The sequence below is a fragment of the Lacerta agilis genome, chromosome 7 (genome assembly GCF_009819535.1).
Source record: "Lacerta agilis isolate rLacAgi1 chromosome 7, rLacAgi1.pri, whole genome shotgun sequence".
NCBI classification, from domain to species: domain Eukaryota; kingdom Metazoa; phylum Chordata; class Lepidosauria; order Squamata; family Lacertidae; genus Lacerta; species Lacerta agilis.
The window spans coordinates 64,643,462-64,666,659 of record NC_046318.1 but is presented as its reverse complement, the minus strand read 5'-3'; the positions used below and the strand labels follow the sequence as shown (position 1 = coordinate 64,666,659).

General features: G+C 42.5%; 1 protein-coding gene across 3 annotated transcripts; it reads left to right on the top strand.

Moving 5' to 3' along the window:
• Positions 1-1,082: 1,082 nt before the first annotated feature.
• On the top strand, positions 1,083-22,034 carry SNX31 (sorting nexin 31). 3 transcript variants are annotated; one of them, XM_033155674.1, is made up of 14 exons: positions 1,083-1,270; positions 2,695-2,769; positions 6,284-6,398; positions 7,551-7,615; positions 12,061-12,171; positions 12,650-12,740; positions 13,176-13,263; positions 13,436-13,505; positions 16,723-16,815; positions 18,243-18,446; positions 18,973-19,071; positions 19,933-20,010; positions 20,939-20,992; positions 21,795-22,034. In XM_033155674.1, the coding sequence occupies exons 1-14, from the start codon at positions 1,205-1,207 to the stop codon at positions 21,891-21,893; spliced, it is 1,308 nt and encodes a 435-aa protein (XP_033011565.1). In that variant the 5' UTR covers positions 1,083-1,204; the 3' UTR covers positions 21,894-22,034. The 3 variants fall into 3 exon arrangements, with proteins under 3 accessions (XP_033011565.1, XP_033011564.1, XP_033011567.1); XM_033155673.1 differs by having other exon boundaries at positions 1,085-1,270; positions 20,936-20,992; XM_033155676.1 differs by lacking the exon at positions 1,083-1,270 and having other exon boundaries at positions 2,715-2,769; positions 6,267-6,398; positions 20,936-20,992.
• Positions 22,035-23,198: the final 1,164 nt, after the last annotated feature.

The window sequence follows — 23,198 nt, the reverse complement described above, 5'->3', positions numbered from 1 at the left end:
CACTTTTTGAATACAGTGGTACCTCGGGTTAAGAACATAATTCGTTCTGGAGGTCCGTTCTTAACCTAAAACTGTTCTTAACCTGAGGTACCACTTAAGCTAATGGGGCCTCCCACTGCCACCACGCCGCCACACGATTTCTGTTCTCATCCTGAAGCAAAGTTATTAACCCAAGGTACTATTTCTGGGTTAGCGGAGTCTGTAACTTGAAGCATCTGTAGCCTGAAGCATCTGTAACCCGAGGTACCACTAAAATAAGAATTACAGTATATGTCAGGGAGGGGATCAGGATTTTAGAGATGCTTAGGTGGGGGATTGCCACAAAAAGGCTGGCAACCACTGGTTTAATAGCCAACGCAGCCCTGGCAGGAAAGGCCAGATATAAATGTACTAAATGGATAAAAAGGATAGATTAGCAAATTCTTCCGTGGGAGGCTTCATACAATGAGGCAGTGCTGGATTTACGTATAAACTAAACAAGCTACAGCTTAGGGCCCCACTCTCTTGGGGCCCCCAAAAAAATTTAAAGGGAAAAAATGGTTGTACATTTCCAAACTATAAGATAAAAAACAAATTAAAAAACCCTACATACAGCAACATTTGTTTTGTGTTGTGTAGGCTCCTATGATGTAAGTAATGGGCCCCTGCCTGCTCCCTAAAATATTCAACACAAAAAACAGCGACAATTTGTTGTTGACAAAGGACAGCTCGACCTAGAAAGGACCCCATTACCTTCAGTAGCTTAGGGCCACATCAAGCCTAAATCCGGCCCTGCAACAAGGGGGGCAACACTTGCTCAGGCTACTCTCATTTTATTTTATTTTCTAAAATCCAATATACACCACGTAGTAACTTATCTGCCACATGGTGGGGAATTCACCTTTTGGGTAATGGTGAGGGCTCCCTACCCGGTTTTTGTTTCTCAAGGAGGGAAACCAAGCCAGCCAAGAGATTTCCCTGGCCCGGCCGCCCCACGACCTCCACCTGCTGCTGCTGTTGCTACGCCTCGCCTCGTCTGCTGCTGCTCCCCGCCCTCCGGAGGGAGGAGACAGCCGCGTCCCGGCTCCGCCATCACGTGGGAAAAACAAATGCTCCCGCGGCCGCCCTGCCTCATTAGCACAGCCTGGCCAGGCACGCGGCGGGGTCTGGGCTGGCGAGGCGGCGCGCGCCTCCTGCTCTCCGTCTCCCTCGCGCCGCCGGCACCATGAAGATGCACTTCAGCATCCCTCTCTCCGAAGAGCTGCTGGAGAAGTTTGGCGGCCGCTATGTGGTGAAGTAGCAAGGAAGCGGGAGGGATGGAGGGCGGATGGGCGACCGTCGTGGCCGCGCTTGCGGTGAGGAGGGCGGGTTAGAGAGGAGGCGCGCGCCTGTGTGTGTGTGTGAAAGTAGCGAGGCGGCGGAGACCCGCCGCGTCTGCACCAGACGCTGCAAGCGCCACTTTGCCCGCAAGTTGGCAGGAGCCGCGCCTTTTTTTTGCCCAGCGCTGCGCGCGCTGAAGGAGCACAACCGAAGAGGGCGCGAGGCGCGCACCTGACGCGGTGTTAAGAGCCGCGTTGCATCATTCGCCTTTCCCTCCAGGGCTGCTTGTTGTGGGGCGCGGTGGGGAGGGTCTGAGAGGGGGAGATGGAGGGGGGAGGGTTCCACGGTGAAGGAGAGCGTGGATTTGGCTGCCCGTTGCAGGCAATTGGTTGAGGGATCCGTCCGCGTCGTTTGGCGCTGAGGTTGGGGGATGCTTTATGCGCAGCTGAGGTGGGGGAATTGGGGCGTGTGTGTATGCGAGGGGAGGAGGAGGGTTGCGTGACATGTGGGGTGAGGGTGGGTGGGATGCACACACAGCCTCTGTGTGAAAGGAATTGGGAGTGGGGAGTGATTGCCAGAGGCAAATAACTTGAATAGTGTCTGTAGGGAAGGAGCGTGGGCTTTGCGGGAGTAAAGATTTGGAGGGGTCTGTGCTTGGATGGCACAGATTTGTACTGATGCGCCAGGAAAGAGAAGCATTTGAGAGAGTAGAATGTGGTTGGCACGTGGTTTCACGGGGTTGGGGGAAGTGTGTGTGTAAGAAAGAGAAGGAGGGGGGCAGGCTCAGACTATACAGTACAACGGCTAGAAAGAAGGGGGAAATATAAAATGCTGCTGTGCCCTGCTTCTCAAGTAAACTGCGATGATTCTCGCCCTGTATTTGAAGAAATCACGGTTGCCCATATTCATTTGTATTAAGCACCCCATTGCAATACCCGAAATGATCAAATGATCTGGAGCTACCAGTCTTTTAAAATAAATATCTGGCAAGCCTAGGGTAGGCAGAGAGCTGCATATACACCCTTTAATGCACCCTCAAAGTGCATTATTTCCCCAAAAGAATCCTGGGAGCTGTAGTTGGTTGATGTTGCTGGGGATTGCAGCTCTGTTAGGGGGTTCTTTGGGGGGTGTAATGTACTTTAAATGTACTTGGGGAAGGCATGGGAATGAATAGCAGTGTGATGGGAATTGTGAGTTGATTGTAGGATGAGGAGGCATGATGGGTGTGCAGTCATAATAGGAGGATGCCCTGGTCTGCGGAATTTGCAGGAACTGCATGAGAAGAATTGTGGGGCTCTATGCAAGAAAGTTTGAAATGCAGATACTGTAATAGGAAGTGATAAATTCCCCTAACTCTCCCAAGAGGATTTATTTAGAGAATCTGTGTATTTTCAGCTGTACTCCGTGTATCTTGAAGGCTTCCTTTTCTGCAAAGTGCGTTACAGTCAGTTGCACCACTGGAATGAACAGGTAAGATGTTCCGGTTCATTGGCCACCTTCCCCTTTCGCTTATCGCTGCTCCTTTTTCATGTTCTGCCAGACAACATTTCAGAGGATATGTTTTACATGGAAGTGGGGTACATTCTACAGCGGGGGGAAGGTCAGACTCCAGCCCTTGTTGAATCTACTTTGTATTTTCCAAGAGTCCTGAGATCTACCAGCTGGAGCAAGGTGCAAAAGATTTGCACTTAGAACAAAAGAATATGGTGCCTCTGAGCTACTGCTGAGTACAGGGTTTTATTCTGAGTTCCAGAACTGAGATGAACTCAGTTTTCCCATGTAAAAATCAATCCCTGGTTATTCCAAGTTTTGTTCATTTCTGCAGTCTTAATTCTTTTTAAGTGTTCATTTTGTTATTGCTATAGCTACGCAGTTGGGAGTCAGAAATCATTGTGGTTACCACAAATCACCCAGTAGATCATGATCTGCCTTCCGCCCATCCCTGTTCTCTGACATTGATTGATTTGTGAGTGGGGAGTGTCACCTAAATTTTGGAACATATGGTTCTAATGTTTAGGTTCAATAGGTAGCTATGTAAATGTTCCCTTTGTTCAGAGCACTTGATATCCATCTGAATTTTTACACAAATGAATGAGATTATCTGCATGCTAGCAGTTTCCTGTCAAATGAAACTTTGTGTGTGTGTATGCCTCAAAAGTGTTTAATTACATTTTTGCTCTCCCTTCCTGCACTTGGGGAACATTCCCTCCCCAAGAATATTCTCAGAATTAGAAATAGATAATTAGTTTGGCCTTTACAAATACAAAGGTCAGGGACAGTAAGTATTAGGCAGTATGCAGCCAGTACTTCTTAAGAGCAAATAATACCAGCACATGTGCAGTGCTAATTGTTCCAATGAAAAGGTGGGTGGTGGGTAGGAGTTATAAATAGAAATGTGCATGGAAGAGCTTTGCTGCAGAGGGGGAAATTCCCTATCCCCAAAATGGTTTAAAAATCGAGCGATTATGGGAGGAGAGATAGAAAGAGAAAATATAATGATTAGTCTCCACTAAGTGTCCATAACAGTTGCACAACCACATTACATGCCAAATATCAGTGCTGGTGCTAGTTGAGGAAGGAGGAATGTTTGTATTCAGTGTCAAACCTCAGGACTCTGACAAGGTGAATTCATAGCGTCAGTACGTATTGTGTATCTGCTTTGCAGCCTTAAGTGATTGGATACTATTTTCCCCTGGGAACTGTAGTTCTGTAAAGGGGCAAGGGATTTCTGATTTGCAGCAGCTTGTCCAAACTACAGTTCCCAGGATCCTTAAAGGAGAAGCTATGATAGTTATACAGGTAGGAAACCTGCAAAGGTTCTTGTAACGTGATATGCCCTCTGTGTTCTAGTACAGTAGTTTATTTTGTAATTCACTGGCGAAGTTGAATTTTATAAGGCTAGTTATCACTTTTAGGGTTTAGATAAGTGAGGTATATACAGGGATAAACTACCTTACTGTAGTTTATAAGAGAGGGTATGGATATGTAATGGGCATTGTCCTTTGTGTGTGTTTCTTTTTCATAACTTCTTTTCACACAAACAACTACAGAGATATGTTCCAAAATATAGCTCTGTTTAGTTGCTTTATTACTCTCTGTCATTGTTTCAAAGGGTCTCATTTCTGCCATTGTTAATTTTAATTATTTTGGGTCATTGGGTTGAATCCAAAGTAGCGCTAAGAGATCCGCCTTCTGTGCTCCCCAACCTGTTCTAGGGGTTCTCCAGAGCCTCTGGAACAGATTTGGAAAGGGTGTGGGGTGCATGTGGGAATGGGAGAGGAGGAGAAAGTCCTATTACACAAGTGTAAATCCTTCTCGGAAGTCGAACGCCTTTGAGTTGAACATTTTGGCTCCCAAACGCCACAAACCTGGAAGTTCTGGTTTGCGAACGTTCTTTGGAACCCGAAAGCCCGACATGGATTCTGCAGCTTCCGATTGGCTGCAGGAGCTTTCTGCACCTTGATTTCCGAATGTTTTGGAAGTCGAACAAACTTCCGGAACGGACTCCGTTCGACTTCCAAGTTACGACTGTAATTTAAGATAATAGGCAGCATCCTACTTCAACTGACTAAATACTGTATTGCCAGAGCTTAGGGACGTGGTGGTTTTGAATAGAATGTAAGGACGGAGAGGAAAGTTCCACTTAGACTAGATCCATATAAATTAATGGACCTAATCATAGCCATTAACTTCATTTGGTGTACTCTAGAGTAGAACTTAAATTGGATGTATCGCAATATGTCGAGTGTTTGGACCAGAGTGACTTCATTGACATAACATGGACTGAACTGTGGTGGATCTCTCAGGCTTAATGTCAGGATGGCGGGTATATCTTTCAGGGCAAGTCAAAGTAAAAAGGCAAAGGGGAAAAGGCGTGTAGAGTTGAAGTAAAGTTTCTTTTTTCTCCTGTTCCTCTCTGCTGATTTTTTGCTTACTCAGATTCCCCATTAAAGGCTTAAAGTTTCTTCTTTTAATCCCAACTGGCATTAGTGAATATCCAAAGGAGAACTGAGTAACATTGAGAAGAACAGGTTTCTCTCATTTTTCAGGTGCCTTTAACGGGAACACCTTGTAACCAGCAATATAAAACAAACTATGTCAAATACCTTCCCTGGGCATGAGAGACAATGGCCTCTCAGTGTTTATCTTTCAGAAAAATCAGATTGTGTTAGCCACCAGCACCCAGCTTCAATGTTCTTGTCAGAAAGATGCTATCACTGATACAGATTCCTAGCGTACCCTCACCAGAAAGATCCAGGTAACCATATTGCACCACGTCCACGAACATTATTACAACAGCCTTCTTCCATTTGAACCATGTGAGGCATCGGCATTCTGCTGCTGTAATACTCTGCCTCTAGTAAAAGCTTCCAGAGTGGCCCTCTATACACTGGCTGCAAAAACAAACAAACAAACAAAAATCAGGAAAAAGGAGTTGGATAAAATCACTATAAATTGTTGTGGTGATTTGGAGTTTAATTTGAAATCAAGCTGGATTTGCATTCCTTGGTGTTTCTGGCAACCTCTCTCTTGCATCATCTATGTTGGGTCATATTATGATCTGTATTGTTTTAATTCGTATGGTTGCTACGGTTGTTGTCATGGCCTTTGGCTAGAACAGTAAACTGATATTGATTGATTGAAATGGAGAACCATAACAGTGAATTACTAGTAACTGTATGGTAATGTGAAACACCATGCATAAGTTACAAGTTTACTAAAATTAGTAGTCCCTGACAAGTTTTACACGCAACAGGTTCTGTAAAAACCGTACATATATCATGATAAAAGGAGCAATGCGTAAGAACATGAGTTGTCGATTCTCCCTCTCCAGATTCACAGGAACATTTAGGTTGACACAATAGGGGACGTACAGCCCGTGGTATTTCAAGAATATAAGAATTGCTTTGCTCTTCCAGTCCAGCAAGTGTCGTTCTTGTCTCTAACAAGTAAAGTGCTCTATCCAGTTGCCCTGTCTTTTCAGTTAAGGCGGGTCTTTGGGAAAGGTGTGCCTGCGTTCCCTCCAAAATTCTACCTCGCAATGACGAAGTCAATGGCTGATGAAAGGAGAGCTCAGCTTGAACAATATCTACAGAATGGTACAGTGAATCCTTAATACACACACACACACATATATATCTCAATAGTGGTTCATGACACATGGTGCAAATGTAAATTTTATACATGATTTTATCAGATCATAAACTGTTAGATGGTATCTCATCTGTTCTCATGGGCTGAGCATGTTTATTTAGCCCCAAACTATTTATTACTGCTGCTGGTCTGTCTTGTTCTTTAAAACGTCCGCTAAGTAAAACCTGCAAAGTATTGTTATTTCCTCATATTAGCCAATGGCCTTCAGGCCAACTTTCCAAAAGCACCACCACTACAATTCAAATTGCTATATATATGAGTTGCATCTGATGCGGTGCACAAGAAAGAGGATCCCCCTGTTTTCTCACCCATTGTAGTCCTCCATTGGGGACTCTCAGGAAAGGCATAGGATTTGGAGTGAATGGATGCAGCGAGAGGGAAGATTGGGGGGAATTGCATGGAAGCAGCTTGCCTGAATGGACTCTCTTACCCTTGGGCAGGGGGAACTGGAGGGTTCAGGAGGGATGGGGGGTAGGAAATGCCCCTTGCTTGAGCTGCATTGGATACTGTGCGGTGTAGCGGTTAAGAGTTTTAGCCCAGGGTTCAAAACCCCACTTGGTTGTGAAGCTCACTGGGTGACCTTGGGCCAGTCACTGCCTCTCAGCCTAACATACCTTACAAGGTAGTTGTGGGGATTGAATGAGAATTCATTTATGCCACCTTGAGCTCCTTGGAGAAAAAGATGGGATATAAACATAAAAAATACATTAAAAAATCCAATACCTAAATTAAATCTCTTTTCCTAAATCCTTACTTAATAATGAAAGGGTGAGGAGAAAATGCGGTCGTCTAAAACATCATTGTGTATATTGAGTTATAAGACTTTTCATCAGGAGCTTATGAAATGTGATGATCATTACTCCTGAAAGCCATTCTACACAATCCTTTCTGGATCCTCCCAATGTACTGTTTAAAAAATCCACATTCTATTATACACACTTAATAATTATTTTCTACCATGTTTGTCTTGAATATGCATGTACTGTCCTCATATCTATATTGTTAGTTTCCCTTTCAGTTGTAAAATGACTGAAAGCTTACATATATAGATAATCCTTTAAGCTTTCGGTCCTGATTTTTATGCTTTTGTTTTTCAGTGTCGATTGATCCTAGTATTACGAACAGCGACGTCTTTATTAGTTTCTTTAGGAAATTGCAGCAGGTAAACTCTAGTCTTTCACAGAAAACCTATTGGAAAAAGTGCTTGCCTTTTGCTCTCTGCACCTTATTCTGTCTTAAAACGAACTGAAAAATCAGCTTGTTTTTAGAAAGTAACAAATGGGCCCTGGGACAAAATACCATAGTGTGAACTTCTCTTTGTTCGGAAGCCATGGCCATATCCAGGGGACTCTGTTCCATTCGTCCTTCCCTCTGAGTTTTCCTTCCTCCCCTTCCCCCTTCCAACAGTTGGCCATCATTCCATGGCCAATGAGCATGCTCAGTTCTCCTTGCAATGTTTTGGCCCCACCCCCTTCCCCTTAGGGCCCACCCTCCCCTTTTATTTTGGTACTTCTGCAAACCTTAAGGGTTCCCTCAAGGCTGCTGCTGCTTCCTCCTCCTCATGCTTGGATGGTGGTGTTTTGGCCTACACTTTGAGTTTGGTAATTAGTGTGCAGGATAAATAGATCCTTACTGCTTAACTTTGCCTACTTTGCTGCATTAGCTACCAAGTTGGCAATAGTTGCAATTTGATATAAGCTGACCCGTTTAAAAGCTAATGCTATTCTCATGCCTCTAATGTTTTTGGTTGGTTTTTTTAAGTGTGGCAAAAGGGTTTGCTTATTTATTTATTTAGGTGTTGAGGAAAGATCTGATGACTTTCCGGTCACTAGATGATTCCCAGAAAACTCTGTGAGCACTTTTTTTAAAAAAAGAAAGCATGCTCCTTGGGACTTGGCTTCAAGAAAATAGCTTTGGGTTATGTCGGGACAAGAAACGATAAGTGTGTTGATGTGAAAATGTCAACATCTCTTTATCTTGTAATGGTGGCGACAGCTGCAGTCTGGCACGTACTTCCAGAGTGTTGCAACTTGAACTTCTAGCCTCTCTGCCTATATTCTCCTTAGTAGAAACAGTGTGAATATGGTGTATGATCATGGAGGTGCAGTGTCCTGGGGCCTTGCAAGGTTGGAAAGATGATGGCAGAGTTTAGTTTCAGTAATTTTCTCAATACAGTGGTGCCCCGCTAGACGAAAATAATCCGTCCCGCGAAAATTTTCGTCTAGCGGGGTTTTCGTCTTGCGGAGCGGCAATGGGAGCCGCGCTCCGCAAAACGGAAAAAAAAAGACGAAATTTTTTCGTCTTGCGAGGCAGCCCCATAGACTTTTTCGTCTAGCGGGGCAGCCTCCCGCTAGACGAATGCTTTCGTCTAGCGAGTTTTTCGTCTAGCGAAGCATTCGTCTAGCGGGGTACCACTGTATTTTTTGGCCTTCAGTTAATATCATGCCATTTTAGTGACACAGATGGCAAGGACATTTAAATGATGTGACAAGAGTTCGTTTTATTAGTATGGCATAAAACTTTCGTGGACTAGAGCCATGAAATCAGATGCATGAAATGTTATATTCAGGACACCTCCAGATCACCTACTTATTAAGTATTGATCTTGGTTTGCTTTTACAAAACTTACAATTATGTCCAGTCTTCATTCAGCATTCATTCTGATTTGCTTGCAAGCTGCCCTTGGGTCTTCTCGTTAATAATTTGTTCATTCCGTACATTCAATGCATTTCCCCATCCCTTTCCAAACTGCAAAAAGTTAGGTTCTTTTTTATTTTTTTAAAAAAGTGCATTTGTTGCATAGCAGAGAACTGTAGCCCATTGGGAATACAATACCAACTATATCTCTAACCATAGGCCAGGCAAAGGCAAACTCAGCCCTCCAGATGTTTTGGGACTACAACTCTCATCATCTCTAGCTAACAGGACCAGTGGTCTGGGATGATAGGAATTGTAGTCTCAAAACATCTGGAGGGCTGAGTTTGACTATGCTGCCGTAGGCCATGTTGGCTAGGGCTGTTGGGATTTGGAGTCAAATAACACCTGGAGATCCATAGTTCCTCATTCCTGCTCTAAGGGGACAGTCATTTAATCTCCTTTATGTGCACAAACCCAAAGTTCTGGTATGCACTTGAATTGATGACGTAAGTGATAACTTATAAGATTTAATTAAATGTAGTGGGAAATGAAAACAGTGCCCTTACCTTGTTCATGTCCAAACAAATAGAATCAAATTTCATTATTGGTTTCAGCTCAGCAGTTTTGTACTGGAGGCCCCCCCAACACACTTTAATATTCTGTAGGAGAGAGCAACTTTCAGGCCTGCAGCAATGTATCCATGTTGTATATGGTTTCCAAATAAAGTAACTCCCAAGTTTTTACTACTTTCATTTCTCTGTGTAGTTCATGAACATCACAAATGTTAGATTGTACTTTACTCAGGCTGTTCGCATGCCCAACCCAGAGCTTTTGTCCAGGAATGTGATCCATGCATGAGAAGAGCCATGCAATAGAATGCCTAGTTAGCATTCCTTCCACCAAATGTCTGTGGGCTAGCTGGTGCCAGTGTGGCAATGCTGCATTATGATGCCAAACACATAGCCTAAATCTCAATATGTCATTTTTTTTCAGTAGAAGAGATTATTTATGGGAAGGACCATAAATTATGTGTGAACAGCAAGTGTCCATTGTATTTCACGATGTACTTGTAAGTGCATTTATAAAACAGCGATTGAAGGCTAAGTAAACATTGTCCAAGCATGAAAGATTGTAAGCAAATAGCTTTTAATAAAGATGTTCTGATACTCAGTGCTGCTTTCTTGCAAAACGTTTTATAGAGGATCTAGGGCCTTTCTGCAATGGCCTGTAAACAAGAGGAGCTGTAGAACAGCTGAACAAACCTTTTCCTCCCCTCTGTAATATTTCTACTGGTACAGCATGACCTGAGAACATCCTCTAATTTATTTGTTTTAAGTTGCTGCATAAATGTAGTGGCAATATTTAGCACATGATTTCCTTCCTAGGATTCTTCAGTATTAACACTTGCATGAAATATCCTTGTAAGTGAGACTGTACAGTAGAAGTGACTATTGGTTTGAATTTGATGGTGCAGTGGAAGGGCAAAACAGGAATATACTGTGATATTCTAAGTACAGAGCTTGGTGAAGAGGTTTACTGATGAAATGGGCTGTGAGCACGGCAACACAGATTCAAGCATTCCTCATTTCACGTGCCCACTCTGTATGGGTTGAGGACATCTTTGGCAGTGAAACAGGGCTCTCTTCCTTCAACATATCCAAGATCATAGAATGGTGAGGTACTTAGAATCATAGAATCACAGAATTGTGCAGTTGGAATGGACCATGAGCATCATGTAGCCCAACGCCCCTGAGATTAAGAGTCTCATGTTCTATAGACACATGCATTGGATTGAATTAATGACATTTTGCATGCAAAACATGTGCTCTACCACTGAGCTACAGCCCATTCCTCATGAGCAGAGCAAACTCGGGGAGATAAGTGGTGGAAGACTCGGACCACTCATCACCTGTGTATACCCCATTTTTGTTAGAAATTGGACACCGTTGTCACAGTTCTGAATTTAAGCATCAACTGAATCTGCTGTCATCATCTCTGGTTTAACCCCAAGTGCACTTGCCACAGGTTACTTCAATTTCTGCCCATAATGGGGAGAAGGGGAAAATGAATAATCCAGCAGTAACTGTCTTGGAGATTAACACTCTTAACACTTGCAAAAAAAGTAAGGTTCTTTTTTAGCAATGTGCTAAATGCTTGTTAAATGGCTGTGTGAGGGTCATGATGATGCCACCTTGTTGGCTAGACCTAAATATGACTAGCATTGGATACAACCCTTTGGTATAAACTAAGGCTGTAATCCAAAGCACATCTTGTAGAAAGTAAACTACTTTGAAAGCAATGAGATAGAAATTAGTTCTAAAAATAGTTGCTTCTCAGCATGAAGAGAGATAAGAAGTTTGTGTGTGTGTTTGTAACTAAATGCCTAGGGTCCACAACTATATTTTATTGCAGTGCTGTCGCTTGATTTAAAGTATACCTTTAATCAGTTAGTTATAATTCATCAAATCTGCATAAACTTGTATATGAACAGCTGCAATTCAGAACAAAATAGTGTTTTTCAGCTGCTTGCATTCCTGTGTCACAGAGGACCATATCAGAAGAGATATTCCCTCCGCTCTCAGAAGGGCTTGGATCTATAAGCATTTAGCTTAAAAATAAACAATTTATTTGGTGCACTTCTTTAATTGATTTTTAAAAAATCAATTTTACCTAACCAATTAATCAATTAAGTGCTGCAGACTTCAACATCTGCTTTTTTAAATCTTACCAAAGCCAGTTGCCCATTTTTACTATTTTGGAGATCAAAAACAGGGATAGAAAACATGTTGCCCTTCAGATATTTTGGACTACAACTCCCTTCAGCCCCAACCACTGACCATCCGTTTCTGACCCAGTTTGCTTAACGATCCACCATATTTTTTTCCTGTAGTGAAGAAGCTGCAATCTTCGCTTTCAGATGCAAGGACCACATATATAGGCACTCCAATCCCTTGTTTTCATGTCTTGCAGGATACATTTAAAATCCAAACCCAACAATCTTTTCTGGATGTTTATCTTGCTGATGGACGGTATCTCAGAATTGATATTCAGACATCGGATACCGCTGAAAGAGTGCTAGAGGCAAGTGATTTTTCAAATGTACTTTACAGTACCTCTCATGAACCAATTCACAAGCATGTTAAGCAATACGTTGCTGTTGTGTCTGTCCAAATATCTCAAGGGAAAGTACTAGCTTAAAAAGACACTTATTTCTTGGTGGCCAAGCCCAAACAAAATGGAGCAATTTGGACTGAACCAGTGATTTCTGGCAGAAAAGAACCAGTACAAACACACCCATGGATAGAATCAGTGAGGTAGATATGTAAGGGCCTTTTAAAACTCATTTTTCATGATGAACCGTTATGAAGGTTGTGAAAACTTGCAATATTTCTATTTCATCTCTCTAAACCTCTGTGGGGAAGCAGCAACAGATTTATTTGTTGCATTTTTCTAATCCACCCTGATACAAAAGCCATTTTAAAATATTGTCTTAAACTACGTAACTCATTCGTAATCTTAATGGGAAAGTACCTCTCTTCTCTCCCTGCCCCCCTTCCAGGTTGTATCGTACAAGATTGAGCTTTCAAGAGAATTAATAGGCTATTTCAGCTTGTTCCTTATTCAAGACCACAACAATGGGGAGCTGTCTGGTAAGAGGTGCATTGTTTAGTACATTAGACATTGCATTCACATTCCTTTCTGTTTGTGCAATGTGGGAAAGTTTTATGGGTGACTGCTGTGTAGAAGCAACGTTTTGGCTGAACTCTGGTTTTTCCTCTTTGTTTTTGGTTGACTTTGAAACCTAAAACAAAGCCTGTATGTCGCATGGAGACAAACCTTTTATCATATCATAAAAATGCAAGAACTTTTGGTTTGCTTTTGCTGGAACAATATCCCTTTTATTTCTCTCCTTTTGGAAGAGGTTGGGGTTACTTCACAAGTTGTGTGTTTAGCAAGCACATATTTAAATGCATTGCATGAAGGAGACAGGTGTGAGCTTTAAAAGATACATATTTTTAAAAAGTCACCCTTTTAAAAAAGTTTTTCAAAAATTACCTCCCCCTTTCTTCCCCCCTCACCTCTAGTATTGAAAAAACTGGCAGAATTTGAACTTCCCTATGTGAGTCTTCAGAGCATGAAAGAATCGCCTTGTAAGATTGGGATCAGAAAGTGGTAAGCAAGGAAGATAAAGAAGCAAATTTAGCAAGATGCATTAAAATGTATAAGTATTCTGGAGGAAGGGCAGAAATACAATATTTCAGTAGTAGCTCTCATTGTAGATATTTCACTGGATCGGTGGCTTTTTTTCTTTTAAACTTTCCACTTCCCTCTCCCTGTTGGACAGGTACATGGACCCATCCCTTGATAAAATGCTTATGAATTGCAGAACTTCAGTGAACTTACTTTATATACAGGTAAGGTTTTTTCATGTAAAGGTGAGTTCCTTCTAGAAAAGCACTAATCCTGAAATACTATTATGAAAAGAAACTGATTTCTTGTTGTGTTTAAAAGTTGGCTTTCATGAACAGAGCAGAGCTTCTTAACTCCCGTCCATCAACGCTACCTGATGTATAATAACAAATAGGTGTGCCCAAGGAGCAGGCTGACCCAACTAGATGTATGAGTGATAGATCTGGGTTTAAACCACACCACAGAGGGTTGTTCATAGCAAAAGTTTTGTAAATATTCCTTATAGATTACTTCCCTGTGGCTTCTTTCTCTCCCTCCCAGGCATTAGGATATTACTGAAACTGACGTGAGCCTGGCTCGGAGGAAATGTAGGAATTTAAGAAATTTCCTTATACCAAGTCAAAGCATTGGTCCATCTAGCTCAGTATGGCCAACACTGACTGGCAGCTGCTCTACAGCCCTGCCTGGAGAACACTGGATTGAACCCATTACCTTTGGCATGCAAAACATGTGCTCTACCACTGAGCTACAGCCCATTGCTCATGAGGAGAGCAACCTCAGGGAGATAAGCAGTGGGCAGTGGAAGACTCGAACCATTCATCACCTGTGTGTACCCCATTTGTTGTTTAAAATCGTACACTTGTCACAGATCTGAGTTTAAGCATCAGCTGAATCTGCTGCCATCATCTCTGGTTAATCCCAAGTGAAATTTGCCACAGCTCACTTCAAGTTCTGCCCATGATGTGGGGAAGGTAGGAAATGGGTAATCCAGCAATAACTGGTTTAGAGATTAAATAGAAAATTCTTTCCAGTAGCACCTGAGAGACCAACTGAGTTTGTTCTTGGTATGAGCTTTCGTGTGCATGCACACTTCTTCAGATACACTGAAACAGAAGTCACCAGATCCTAAAGTCACCAGTCTCCTATTGCTACTGGAAAGAATTTTCTATTTTGTTTCGACTATGGCAGACCAGCACGGCTACCCACCTGTAACTGGTTTAGAGATTAGCACTCTAATACTTGCCCTCCCCCCCAAAAGGTAAGGGTTTTTAGCACCATGCTAAATGCTTGCTTAATAGTTGTGTGAGAGTCATGATATGCTACCATGTTGGGTTGAAATTACAGTGGAACCTCTACTTATGGACGTAATCAGTTCTGGAGGTCCGTCCGTAAGTCAATCCGGGTCGCTGGTAGAAGTGCCGTTGTGAACGGGCGCATTTGGTGGCAGCGCACTTACGTGCATGTGCAAATGGCGGCAGCCACTTGTGCGTGAATCGCGGCAACCCAGTATTTACTTCCGGGTTTGCCGCGGTTGCAACTTGGATTGGGCCCAAGTAGAGGCGGTTGTAAGTAGAGGTTCTACTGTAAATAAATTGGTGCTTGACTCCCTCTTACTGCAATGCATGTTACAGATGTTTTTTTATATCATAGTTCTATCATGAGAGCTGGAGTTCTATCTATCTATCTATGATAGTTCTATCATTATGGTGCTGGAGGTGTATGATGTCTCTGGGGGTGGTCTTGGACTCCAGGGCGGGAAATTTAAATGTCTATATAAGAAGACTGATCGCCGAAGAATTGATGCTTTTGAATTATGGTGCTGGAGGAGACTCTTGAGAGTCCCATGGACTGCAAGAAGATCAAACCTATCCATTCTGAAGGAAATCAGCCCTGAGTGCTCACTGGAAGGACAGATCCTGAAGCTGAGGCTCCAATACTTTGGCCACCTCATGAGAAGAGAAGACTCCCTGGAAAAGACCCTGATGTTGGGAAAGATTGAGGGCACAAGGAGAAGGGGATGAGATGGTTGGACAGTGTTCTCAAAGCTACCAACATGAGTGACCAAACTGTGGGAGGCAGTGAAAGACAAGAGTGCCTGGCGTGCTCTGGTCCATGGGGTCATGAAGAGTTGGACACGAATAAACGACTAAACAACAATCATGAGAGCTATTTGAGCTGCAGTAATGCAGACAGTTGAACAAGCAACTGGGTAGCTGCTTGCAGCCTAGTAGTACCTGGTGGGACTCTAGGGTTGCAGGATCCTATTGCTGCAATTTCTTTGCAAAGTCATGTTGATTATGCTGTTTCAGAGAACTGTTCTCCACCGTTCTTGTGCCCCTTCTGCCATGTCAGTCTTAGAGGGACCTGATCCCACCTGGATCAGCAGGACTGGCAATTTGAGAAGTTCATTGGCCTGGTGGTTTGGCTGCTTGACTCTGTCGGGGTTTGGGTGCTGGAGCTCCTCGTGCACAAACTTGGACTGCTCATGCACGAGGTACCAGTAGCGGGGAAAGCGGCCAGCGTTCCGCGTGCTTCTGAGCACGGGCGCCGGCCAGGTCTCACAATCTGAAGGTTGAGTAAGCCGGGTGATGACTCCGAAGGTGCATGAGTTCTTAATTGCCTTTTAAAGAAGAATGTTGCCTCGAGAAATAGGATATGCCCTGACTCTGAATAGATAGATCAACTTAAGGAAATTAAATTTTTTACTCTAAACCTTTTACTCCCTCTTTTACCCCAAAGAAAGACAGACACCGGTTATATCTTTAGTGGCTTTGGCAGAACCCGCGTAGGCTCGTCCCCTAAGCTAAGTTCTCCTAAGCTCAAAGTCCCTGCGCGCCCAATCTTCCGTGAGGCTAACTAAATAAACTAAAACCGAAATATCTTCCGCAAGCCTAGCCCTAGGCTAAACCTAAAGAAACCTAACTAAAGCTAAACCTAATGATCTTCCGCGATCTAACTCTAACTAAAGGAAAAACCCATCCAACCCATCCAGCCCGCTCCTAATACCCTTAAACTAAACTTGACTACAACTAAAACCCAACTAAAGCAAAAACGTGAATGAACGTGCCTAAGCGGGGAGCCTCAGCCTTTTATTTAGGAACAAACGTGACATCATGATCAATGCCTCAACCAATAAAATCACTGTTGCTGCCCTCCAAAAAGGCGGGAAGCAGGTTTAACGCTCATTAATAACTTTGAACATGACCGGAACTATAAAATAAAGGCGGATTAATCTCATTGGTGAACCAAACTATTCATTCTTACTTTCGCTTTCGCTTTTGCGCATAATAATACCAAAAGTAGTTCCCGAAAACTATATTAAACAATTAAATAAATGTGGATCCTATAGCGGATCCGTGTAGCGTATTCCGACATGACTCTTAAGTCAGGGTGAACAATGCATCAGGGACTTTAATACATGCTTTTTTTTCTCTTTTTAAGGTTCTGCAGGAAATGGAGAAGAACTGGATCAAGCCTACAGACGGACAGATGCAGAAGCTTCAAATGCTACAGAAAGTACCTAACAAAATGAAGGTAACACAGTGTTTTAACCTTTTCAGGGTGCATGCTATGATGCAACGATACCAGAGAGAGCATCTGCTTATAAAGGCTTGCTGTGTTCTTCAGCTCTGCCGTGGCTTTTTAATTTTATTCTGTAAATAGAAGAATCTTCTATCCTCTCCTTGTGTCCCATCCCACCCCAGTCTGCTCAAGCTGGACCCAAACAGAATGACTTGCCAGGGGTCTCAGGGAGAGATGAGGATGGGAAACTCTATTAATCAAGCCCAGCTACACAAAAAAATTGTCCCCATTTCACAACATTTGTCCAGGTGTGTTAGATTCTGTTGATGCTGTTCATGAAAATTAGCTGAGGCCTATCTAAAGTTTAACTTCCCATGCATATTACAAATCATGTGTTAGGAGGGAAGGAAGGTGAGATCTCTTGCCTGCATCAAAGCTATTGCAAAGGTTGCTCTCTGGCAAACTCAGACCGGCTTCTACCCGTCTGGCTTTTCCTTTAAGCTCTTCCTGCAGAGCCAGGAGATGAGATGTGAGATTGGCCTAGAGAGGGGAAAGAGCAGACCTAGAGACCCAGACCCCTTTCCTTCCCTTCTGATCTTTCAACCCCAGCATACTCTATATTAGCATCTCCAGCTCTACCTCCATAGAATGCCTGCTGCGGTATAATTATTTCATGGGTGAAAATGCAGTTCGTTGTAAGCATACAAAGAGAGGCAACAGAGAAATAATAGATCAGTTTTGCAGAATTTCCTGTAGCATTTGTACAATGACAAACTTCTAGACATGCAAAGCAGGAGTATAGCCTGCAGACCACTTGCTACAAGATTAGAACAACTCTTATAGAGTGCTCCAGATTTAAATGGATGAGACCTGGAGACTTGTTGCAATCAACACTGCTCATGTGGAATTTTTCTCGCACAAGTGGACTTCCCCTTCCTCTTCTTCTCCATGTACACCCTCAAAATGCTCTCTGGGGGATCTTCAAACCCCCTGGAGCAGATTTTAAGGGTGCACAGCGGGCTGCAGAAGTTCCATAGTGCTAGCAGAACAACAGTGTTGAGTACTGCCTTTTTTCTCCCGGTCCAGCCCCATTAAGCTACTGCTGTGCGCAAAGACTTTGGAAAGGAATTGCTGATAAAAGTCAGTAGTATAGGGTATTCCATCTGCACTGCCATACACATTTTTTCCAGTGTGTTAATCATCCCCACCTGACATTGACATGTATATTTTCAAATGAGCACTGGGATAATTCCTGCATTGATTTTATATGTGAGACGTGGCCGGCAATGAGTTTGAGGGGGCGGGGGCTTATCCAGATAACAACAGAGTCCTTGGCTTTCGGTCACTTGCTGAAGTTGCTAGCCCTCAGTACCTTCCTGCATCATGTGGTACAGTATATAACCCACTGTTGTCCTCCAGTTTCTGTTTCTCTTGCACAGTTTTTAGAGCTGGCTCAGGAGGTCCAGCACTATGGATACATTAAGCTTGCTCCTTGCTCCTGCGACTATCCTGAAGCAGGCTGTACTGCTGCTATTCATGTGGGAAATAATGAGATTAGCTGCTGCATAAAGTTGCCTAGCAACCAGATCAAAGAGGTCAGCTTCAAGATCAACAGGGTGAGGTGCTGGCAGGTCACATTTCTAGTAAGTACCTTGTGAGCAACTTCACTACTTAACCACATTGTTTAATGCTAACTTTTTCCTTTAAACTTGAGTCTCATGAGGGGGAAAAAATCCCTAAATGGGAGGGCCTGCCTTGTAAGCAATAAAACAAATTCTAAGTTCATAGATTGCCTTTATGCACATACACATGTTAGGAAGAAGTTGTTCATTGTTAACATTCTGTGTTCCAAGTATCATCAACGGTAGACTAAATTAATACTCCTGTGGTCTTGCCTTACTTCAGATTCCTCTAAGCACCCTCCTCTGACCTAGGAGAAAGTGATAGCTGCATGTAGAAAACAAGGAATGAAAGTTCTGCTGAGAGTGAACCCATTGAAGTTAGTGGGCATTTCTAACTTGCATACAATAATTTTAGTGGGTCTTCTCTAAAAAACAACAACATTGGAGATATCCTCTGAATATTAGTGTAGCGTAGTGACTAGGCATCAGTATAGACTGGAGGATCTCTCGACTAATATTACTGCATCATTTTTTTAAATCTACTTAGGGATCTGTTACAGGCCAAGGCCTTGACCAATTCCTGGAGCTCAGGTTTGAGTACAACGATTCTGACACCTGGAGATGGATTGCCTTTAACACAAAGCAGGTTTGTATTACATAATACAAACGTAATGTACATAAAAGGAGAAGCCTGAAGAGTGAACAACCATTTACTGTGTGCTTGCTGAAAGGGGGGGGGTGTCGTTTCTTAGCAGTTAGAGACCTCATTTGAAGGTGCATTTCCCAGTGGAGGAAATCCCTAGTCCTTCTGATCCCAGTGGGGCTTTCTGCCCAGGGAGCCCTGCTTGCAGTGGAATAATCTGGAGCCCACTTCAAGCTCCTGACCATTTATTTGTAGCCATATCCATATACCTCCCTCACACCTGACGTCACATATGACACCAGGTATGGCAGATGGGTGTGGTTTGTGGGTAATAGCCTTACAGGGCAAATTGGTACTCGTGTAAACCCTAATTAGGTCTGTGGGCCAGAACCCTGACCTAACCCATTGAAGGCAACAGCTCAAGGCCTTACCCAGACATCTTCCTTCATTTTGCTAATGTCAGGGGTTGAAGTTGGGACACTGTAGATGCAAAGGGTGTCCTTTTACAGCTAAGTTGTGTTCATCCCCCTGCGTTCTTCCACCTAGTATTAAATATAAAGGAAAAAAAGTTGCCTTATATCTGTTACTTATGAAGATTCACAAAAGGCAATATCCCCAGGCGTTGCTGTTATATGTTTAGGTTCACATCAGGAAAGGCTTGTTCAGGTTTACTTTCATATGTAAGTCCTGAGTAAATTGAATGATATGGCTAGTGGACTGTAATCAGATAGATTAAGCTGGGAGTAAAAAAAACAACAACATTCGAACCACAGAGCAAGGCTGATGTAGTCTGGAAAGCAGCAATTCCGCATATATAGTATTTTGTTACTTAAAATCAAAATGTAATATTTATCCCACATCTAGGCATTTCTCCTAAGCAGCTGCTTAAAAAAGATAATATCGGAACAGCTGATGACACCAACCAAAGGTGATCAAGAAATGGTGAGCAAAGTTTCGCAATCGAGTTTGCCTGATTGTTGATGTGAGGTTCTTGGCTCCATTGCTTCTGCAACAGTGGAGGCTGGGTGATTAGAGCAACTGGGACATTGCCTCACCAAACTCAGCCAGCCCCTACTTAAAACCAATCAGAAGGTGGCTCTGCCTGTTGTTGGCTTGGGCCTGCTGTTGGTCTCCCTGCCTTCTGTCTTGCCAGTCTCTGGGCACCAGCCAATACTGGCTCCAGAGATTCTCACTAGACCCACCCTATGGGTGAAATCATATACAGGCTTAAGAGCAAATCCTACTGAGTTCAGTGGAACTAGAAAGTACTTCCAAGTAAACATGCACATGGAACCAAGATGCATACTTTCCATTTTATAAATGGGAGGCCAAGGAACCTAGTGAGAGGGAAGTTTGCTCAACATTTGATCATCAACCTATAGAATGCCACATCCTCTTGGGTAAGGTTCATAAATCATATTCATGGTAACTTTAGCAATGGTTTCTTTTTCAGTAGGGGTGAGTATTGTCTGGTATCTAGATTCTAGGCTCACCACAGAAATTGGTTCATTGCTTAAAGGAAAAGACCAAAAAACAAACCTATCCACTTCTCCACATATAAATGCCACTGGTGCTTGGTATCAATGGAAATCATAACAAAATAAAATAAAAAATTCCTTCCAGTAGCACCTTAGAGACCAACTAAGTTAGTTCTTGGTATGAGCTTTCGTGTGCGTGCACACTTCTTCAGATACCAATGGAAATCATGTTCACAAGGTCAAAGAGAAATGTGATTAAAATTGCTGATACTATAGTTTATTTGCCAGTGTCTCCCTTGTGTGAATACACTTGAGTTAAATGTTGCCTGCCTTTGTGTGTTTATCTTTCTGCCTAGCAATGATCTTTACATTTTATCAATCTGTTTTAGCAGATTGAACTTCCTGAACCAGGTAAAGCTAAGAAACCAAGCATCCATCCAAGTCAGGTTTGTGAATTAAATGACATAAACTTGGGTGGAGACCTGAGAGGGGCTGGGATTGGTTAGGAAAGGAAATGACATGGGTCCCTAATGTAAGTTGCTGTTCTCTCCTCCTAACCTTGCCACACACACACAGTCTGCAATAAGGGGATGGTGACGCTGACATGCCTTTCCTGTTACAGGCAGGTAGCCGTGTTGGTCTACCATAGTCAAAACAAAATAAAAAATAAAAAAATCCTTCCAGTAGCACCTTAGAGACCAACTAAGTTTGTTCTTGGTATGAGCTTTCGTGTGCATCCACACGAAAGCTCATACCAAGAACAAACTTAGTTGGTCTCTAAGGTGCTACTGGAAGGATTTTTTTATTTTTTATTTTGTTATGCCTTTCCTGGTGGTTGTGAGGATTACTGAGCTTATCAGAAGTGCTCTGTACACATCATAGTGCTATATAAGCAGTTACTATCACTGCGTCATAGAGGCTGCCACTGCTTATGTCGGTTCAATACAATTGCTTCAGTACTATAACTATAATACCTATTGGACAGCCTTCTGCAACCTGGTGCCCCAGCCAGTATATGCTGCCAAAACATCTGCAGGCACTAGGTTGGAGAAAGCAGGATCAAAAACCTTGATAGTTGCTGGCTTTCACAAACCTTTTCTTTCCTGTTACGTATCATTAGCATAGCTGCTGGTAGTATTCCCCAACATGCAATTAGGTGGTGTTCTACTGGTGTGTGTTTCATGTATTATTGACTAGAGGTTTTTTTGATCTATTGGTTTAACATATCCTGTATTTGATTCTGTGCAGATATTTCATTCTGGTTTTAAGCCAAGAAAAAAACCGAACGCTAGTAGACCAAATGAGGATGACTGTGTGTTTGAGAAAATACGCGAAGAAGACTTGTGACCTGCACTTCAGCTGCTGCTGCCTCTGGGTTTTTTTTTTTTTAAAAATGAGGAATAGCAAACTTATCACAGCAGTTGTCCTCTGTTTAATAGCAGTCTACATTTTCTAACTCCTCACGTGTTTTTGTTCTTGAGGTTTTTTTTTAAAAAAAACATCAGTTAGCTGCTCCTGGGAACCAGAATTCGTTATAATGGAAAGACTGTAAATATTTTGCACATATATTTCATTTTATTATAAAAATGTACAGGACCTTTAAAAAATGGGAAACATATCACATATCTTGGATCACAGTAACACCTTTTAAAATCTTTGACATTAAGCAGTTAATCTTTGGCCTCTGGAATGTTTACCATTGTTCTGTTCCATGGGATACAAACTCTCTCCCCACAGGTCTTCAGCTTAATGATAAATTACAGAATGCCACTGAATTTGTGGTAAGGTCTTCCTTTGTACAAAGTACATCATCTTACAATGATCCCTGCTTCCCTCCAGTACCTGTTTAAATGCAGATTTTCATCCAACATGTCTTTGATTATCTCCACCCGTTCCTGCATCCCAACTGTGCGCTGACTACTGGAATAATTACCCTCAGGACTGTTAGGAATGCTCCATTTTTAACTACTCCAACATAATGCAATTTTTGTCTCTTTTTGTTGTTGTTAACCTACTATGTTTTGTATGAGTGTTTTTTTAAAAAAAAGATATGCAAGGTGGGAGATAACTTGTGGTAAACAACCTGTGATTATGTTAAATATAAGCACTGTGAAATTATTATTACTGTCGTTATTTCCCCCCCCAAAAAAATACACTTCTTACAAAGCTAAAAATACTGTGGACACCAGGTGTCACCTACTACAACTCCCATAATCCCTGGTTATTGGCACCAGGTTGGGGGAGGCTACATTAGATCATCTTTTGTCTCTCCACTGCTGAATAGTTGACAGACTCAGGCAACTAGTGGAGGTGCAAAGTTGGAAAAGTTGCCTTATGGGCTAATCATAGAATTGTAGAGTTGAAAAGGACCCTATGGTGGTGGACGTGCCCGAAAGTAAAAGACTTATGGGAGAAGATTTATAATGAATTGAAAAAGGTGTTGAAAAACACATTTAGTAAGAAACCAGAAGACTTTTTACTGGGTATCTTAAACCATGAAATCCCAAGAGAAGATAGAACAGTCTTTATGTATGCCACGACAGCAGCAAGAATTTTACTGGCAAAAAACTGGAAGACAGAAGAAATACCAACAATAGAAGAATGGCAGATGAAAATGATGGACCATATGGAGCTTGCTGAACTGACCGGGAA